The sequence below is a fragment of the Buteo buteo genome, chromosome 10 (genome assembly GCF_964188355.1).
Source record: "Buteo buteo chromosome 10, bButBut1.hap1.1, whole genome shotgun sequence".
NCBI lineage: Eukaryota > Metazoa > Chordata > Aves > Accipitriformes > Accipitridae > Buteo > Buteo buteo.
Window position 1 is genome coordinate 2,197,163 of NC_134180.1, and position 6,000 is coordinate 2,203,162.

Consider the following 6,000-nt stretch of genomic DNA (forward strand, 5'->3'; position numbering starts at 1 on the left):
TGTCTGGATTTAAGGTCTGTTCTGGCCAGATAAATCTTCACCGCAACAATGGGACCTTTGGCTTCAGCTCAGGGTAGAGTCCTCCAAGTATGCCTTATCTCCTGGCGAAGCTCTGGGGTCAGGTGTTGGAGCTTGTTAAGTTCTGCTTTTGTTTAATTACAGCCTTCCCTGCTTGTCTCCCCCCTTCCTTTTTCCACCTCTGTAGGAAAATTTTTATCCCACGCTGCGGCACAGCCCCTGCAAGGGCAATTGGCCCCACGCGGCAGCAGGTTGGGTGGAAGATGGCTCCGTGTAAGAGCGGCATCGAGCCTGGGCATCGACGCGACGCTCATCTTTGGGCCTTTCTGCCCCAAAAACGGGTGTCTGGGGCTGTCGTGCGCTCCAGCCCTGCCCCACAGCAGCGCAGCAAGGGGTGTGGGGAGGCGAGCCACGGCTGAAAAAAAAAAAAAAAGGCAACCCAAACCCCAAACCAGGGAGGAGCGAGATAAAAGCAACAACCAGAGAGGAGGAAAAAGGTCTGAGCCTTGCTGCCGGCGTGGGTGGGTGTGCGCAGCCTGGCAGGGCGAACGTGTCCCGGCCGGAAAGACGGGCTGGGTTGGGGGGGGACCAAGCAAAGGCCACCGTGGAAACCCTCCCTTGCTCCTTTTCCCCTTGACGTTTTCATGGTGGCCGAGCCGGTGGCAGCTCCAGCAGCCGTGGGGCCATGTCTCCGGCGCTGGTGCTGTGGCATGGCGCTGCTGGCCGCCCCACGGTGACTCATAACTTCTGTGCCTCGCCGCGGAGGCAGCACAGGAATAGTTACACACCAGCCGCCTGCGACGCGGAGGGAGTGGCTGCCGAAATATTTCAGGGTTGCGCTAAGCAACTAAAAATACACGTCAAACCCTCCTCCTCCTCCTTTTTCCTTTTAAAACGTGTTTTCTTTCTTTCTTTCTATTTTTTTTTTTTTAAATTCTTGTTTCTGATTGTTGGAGGCCCCTGCGTCTGGGGGCAACGCGGCCCCTCGGGGCTTCCTCGGGGACCTGTGTGGGTTTGGGGCAGGCGCTGGTGGCCGGCAACTTCTTGTTTTCCCAGCTTGGTTCCTCTCTCCCTCCCTGCGGTGATGACTAAGAGGCGGCTTCCCCTGTGTGCCCGGTGCCCGGGGTGCAAATCCTGGGGTGGCAAACGCTCTCCTGCTTGTTCCCGTTCTGGGGGAAGGCTCGGTGTGCCGGGAGGGCAGGGGGATGTGGGTGCATCCACGGTAACTCGTGGGCATCTTGCTTTGGGTCCTGCCCACGTCCTCGGTCGGAGCTGTGGGTGTCGAGCGCCAGCGCGGCACCTTGCCTCGGCTCCCGGCTGGAGTGGCATCGGGTGCTGCCGGTGTAATGGAACCAGTTGCGCTCAGGGAATGGTCCTGTTGGGGCCGAGGAAACGGGGAGAGCAGGAACCGCGTGGGGACCCGCTGCACCAGGAGGTGCGAGGATGCTCTGGTGAACGTGGCCCCGCTCGAGGCTCATCGTGCCTCGCCGAGGTCCGGCGGCGGCGTGGGTTCATCCGAAATCCTTGCTGCCTGCTCCGGGGTAAATATAGCCCGGCTGGCAGGTGGCAAGGCGCAGCGTGACTCAGTGGGCGCTCGCGGGGCCGAGCCGGGCTCCGACGCCTCTGGGAATAGCAGCTTCGGTCCCCAGCCGAGGGGATGGTGGCACTCGCCACCGGCTCCGTGGACGGGGACCGCCCCACTCGTGCTCCCCACGGGTCTGCCCTCCCGGCAGGCGGAAGGGGCCGCTGAATCATGACCCTCATTAAACGCTCATTAGGAAAATGAAGATGCCGGCTCGCCGCAGGCATCGGGCTGCCACCTGCGAGGCAACCTGCGGTGTCTCCGGTTTGGGGACAAGGGACGTGCGGGACGAGCACCAGCGGTGACGGGGTGGGAGCACGGGGGGGGGACACGCACAACAGCGTGAGCACCCCGGGGTGCTGCGACCCTCAGGACGAGATGCCGGGGGGCGGCGGGGTTTTGCCGGCAGGCGCCGGCGGCTGGCCCCGGCCGGAGCGCGGCTCGTGGCTCGCATCCCTGGCCACCGGCCAGCCGCTCTTCCAAGGGAGGCCCCGGGGCCGGTTCGTTCCTCCCTGCAACCGATTAAAGCACCTACGGCCAAAGCTGGTTCTCATTTCGTCCCGCCGCAGCCCAGATTGCGATAGTGGGGGGGGGGAACGACACACATGGCACACGGGGGTGCCCGTGGGGCGTACACCAGTGACCGTGGGGTGCAGGCAGCCATGGCCACGGATGCATCCCCGGCCCGGGATGGGGGATCCCTGTGCGGTGTCGGGGTGAAGGGAGCTGCCCCCTCACCCCACTCCCTGTCTGTGTGTCCGTGTCCCCCCCACCCAAGTCCTTGTCCCTCGCTGGCCGGGTTTCGTCAGGACGGAAAGTCTGAACCTGCCGGTCTGGCCGCCGGCCGCACCCCTAATGACGGGTTTGCAGCGGAAACATGGATGGCGGCTTCACCTGGGCGCTCCTCGCCGGCTCGACCCGCCGAGGACACCGGCGCCGGCGCCTCTGCCCCCTCCCTGGGTCGGGACACCGGGGCTGGCGGGGATGGGACGACACCAGGCACGGGGCTTGGTCACGCTCTGGTTTATTTGAGGTTTAATCGACTGCGTTTATTTGGGATTTAATTAATTGCAGCTGTGGGGGGAGGGGAGGTCGCCGTGAGTCTCGTGCCTCGGTTTCCCCAGTGCCAGCACCGCGTGTCACGGCCCCGTCCTGGTTGTCACCCGTGTTCCCTGCGGCCTCCCCGCAGCCAGGGCTGAGCTGTGCCGTGGCCTGTGCCGTGTGCCGTCCCCGTGCCCGATGCCGTGCCGTCCCCACGCCGTGGCCCGCTGTGCCAGTCGGCTGCGGTCGGGCATGCCGGGACACGGGCTCCTCGCTGCCCTTGCCCGCACCGGGAGGGCAGAGGGCACAGGGCCGACGCGGCACCGGCACAGCCGTCACCTCCGGCCTGGCACCGCCGGCACAGCGTCCCACCGGGGCCCCCGCTCCCCCCCAGGGCTGCCACCGCTGATTTATCGCCCTCGTTAGCGCAGGCCTGGAACCATCTGGCTGCAATTAGAGGCGGCTCGGCGTCACCCCGGCCCCGGCGTCCCTGCGGTCCTGTCGTGCACCGCGTGGTCCGGGGGGGGCGAGCGGTGCCGGGACCCCTCGGCCTGCGCCGCGGGGGCCGCATCCTGCCGGTGCGGGGGGTTATCGGCGGTGACGTCAGCCGCTGACGCCGATCCACCCCCTCAGCCGCCCGCGGGCTTGGCCGGCCGTGACGTGCGCCATCGCCGCCGCCGTTGCCGCCGCTTAACTCCTTCCCCGCTGCCGGTTGAACGGGAGCCCACGGCGGGGGGGACACCAGGCCCGGTTGACCCACCGTGCCGTGGCACCGGGCCCAGCCAGAGCAGGCCGGAACCGTGATGGCGTGACCCCCACGGTGAACCGCGGTCGGCCGCCCGCCACGCGGCGGTGCGCACCGGTGCTCGCTGGGCAAACCCCACCGTCCCCGGTGCTACCGGGGGACGCACCGGTGGCAAACGTCGGGGCTGCGGTGCTGGCGGGGAGGGGGAACACGGTGAGAAGGGAGGTGCCGGGGACACGCACGCCACGGCGGCCCCGTCCCACCGGGGCACGGATCGGGTGGGCAGGCCCCGGTGTGCCCGGGTACCGAACAGCCCCGCTGCCGGTGTAGCCGCCGGTCCGGCCCACGGCGTGGGGGGGGTGTGGGGGGTGTGTGGGGGGTGTGTGTCACGTCCTGGCCACCCCCGGAGGGTCCCGCCGGGGCGTCCCGCTGCGTTTTATTGATTTATCGCTCCCTTTTCCCGACGGTTCCCGGTGCCCGGTGCCCGCCGAGGCCCCGCCCCTCCCTTTGTGCCCATCAGCCCCGGCGGGGCGCGCGGCGCGCCACGTGACCGCCCCTCCCCCGCCCCTGACGTCAGCCCAGGGGCCCTCGCGCTGTTGTCCCGTTTACCCCGGCGGTCGCCGGGGCGACCGGCGGGGCCAAGGAGGTGGGCGTGGCCCCGCCTCCCCGGGGCGGAGGCCCCTCCCCTTCTTTATGCAAAGGACGGCGGGCGAGGACGTCATCTGCAACCAATAGGAGCCCGGCGCGGTGAGGTCACCGCGCCGGCGCCGCCTATTTAAGGCAGCGCGGGGGCCGCGGCGGCGGCAGACGCGTGTGTGCGCGCGCGCAGGAGCCGGGCCGCGGCCGGTGCTTACCGGCGCCTTTTTTCCCCCCCCCTCCCCTCCCCCTCCCCTCCCGTTTGCCCCGGCGGCGGCGGCGTTCGCCCCGTTCCTTTTCTTTCCTTCCTCACCGCCCACCCCCCTCTTCCCCCCCGCCCCGGCCCCGTTCCCCCGCAGCCGGGCGGGGGAGGAGGATGGAAACACCCTTCTACCATGATGATGTGTTGAGCGGCCTCGGCAGCGGCTTCGCCCCGTCCTCCGGTAGCAGCGGGCTCCTCCTGCCCTTCCCCGGCGGCGGCAGCATGATGAAGAAGGACGCTCTCGGAATGGCCTTACCGGAGCAGGTGGCTGCGGCTTTGAAAGCACCGGGTTCGGCGAGCGGCGAAGCGGCGGGATTGCTGGGTTCGGCCGAGCTGGGTTTGCTGAAGTTGGCGTCTCCCGAGCTGGAGCGGCTCATCATCCAGTCCAACGGGTTGGTGACCACCACCCCGACCAGCGGGCAGTTCCTCTACCCCAAAACGGCCGCTTCCGAGGAGCAGGAGTTCGCCGAGGGGTTCGTGAAAGCGCTGGAGGACTTGCACAAGCAGAACCAGCTGGGCGGCGGCGCGGCGGGGAGCGGCGGCGGCGGAGGAGGCGGCGGCGGCGGAGGAGGAGGAGGCGGCGGCGGCGGCAGCGGTGCGGGCGAGCTGCCCGCCGCCGGTCTGGCCCCGGAGCCTCCGGTGTACGCCAACCTCAGCAGCTACCCGGCGGTGAGCTACGCCGCCGATCCCGGCCCCTTCGCCGCGCCTCCTCCGCGGCTCCCCCCGCCGCCGCCTCCCCCTCCTCCTCCGCCGCCACCGCCGTTAAAGGACGAACCTCAGATCGTCCCGGAGGTGCCGAATTTTGGGGAAAGCCCACCCCTTTCCCCCATCGATATGGACACGCAGGAACGTATCAAGGCGGAACGAAAAAGGCTGAGGAACCGCATCGCCGCTTCCAAATGCCGTAAGAGGAAGCTGGAACGAATCTCCCGCCTGGAGGAGAAGGTGAAGAGCCTCAAGAGCCAGAACACGGAGCTGGCCTCCACCGCCAGCCTGCTCCGGGAGCAGGTCGCCCAGCTCAAGCAGAAGGTCCTCAGCCACGTCAACAGCGGCTGCCAGCTCCTGCCCCAGCACCAGCACCAGGTGCCGGCTTACTGACACCCCCCCCCCCCCCACGGGGGAACGGGACCGAGGGGAATTCCCCTCACGTTTCCCCGCGAACGGACTTGAGGGGAGGGGGAGGACGGTGTTCCTGAGGTGGGGATGGCGGGGGGGGGGGGGAAGCTGTGGGGGGCTGCCCAGCAAACGGACTGAAGGGGAGCCCGAGCCGACCCCCCCCCCCTCACACGAACTCCCCACCCGCGCCCCCGCCGGGACTGGCGGGCCCCCTGCGCCCGAGACATTCCAGTCAGGCCCCCAGTAAAACCCCGCGACACGGAGACCCGCCTCTCGCTGTCTGCTGCGCCGAGGGGGGGAGCGACGCGGGGTGGGGGGGTGGGTTGGGGAGGGGGGGGTTGATTTTTGGGGAGGGGGGGAAGGAAGGAAGGAACGGATGGGCCCGGCGGAGCCTGGCGCGGCGGCGCGGGCAGGAAGCGGCGCGGCCGGCTGCCATCTTGGGGCGGGTGGGGGAAGGACGGGGACGGGGGGTCGGAGAGTGGGGTGTGGGGAGAGGGGGGTTAAACCTGAGGGGGGGGAGCTCTGGGAGACCCTGGGGGGGGGTACGAGGGGGGGCTAGGAGGGTGTTGGGGGGGCTCTGGGGTTGCTGGAGGGTGTTGG

General features: G+C 68.7%; 1 protein-coding gene across 1 annotated transcript; it reads left to right on the forward strand.

Moving 5' to 3' along the window:
- Positions 1 to 4,202: 4,202 nt before the first annotated feature.
- On the forward strand, positions 4,203 to 5,663 carry JUND (JunD proto-oncogene, AP-1 transcription factor subunit). The gene has a single exon (XM_075037928.1). The coding sequence runs from the start codon at positions 4,399 to 4,401 to the stop codon at positions 5,380 to 5,382; it is 984 nt and encodes a 327-aa protein (XP_074894029.1). The 5' UTR covers positions 4,203 to 4,398; the 3' UTR covers positions 5,383 to 5,663.
- The last annotated feature ends 337 nt before the right edge of the window (positions 5,664 to 6,000 follow it).

Bases quoted from the DNA above. Each gene is read 5' to 3' on its own strand.
- JUND (XM_075037928.1), top strand. From the start codon at position 4,399: ATGGAAACACCCTTCTACCATGATGATGTGTTGAGCGGCCTCGGCAGC.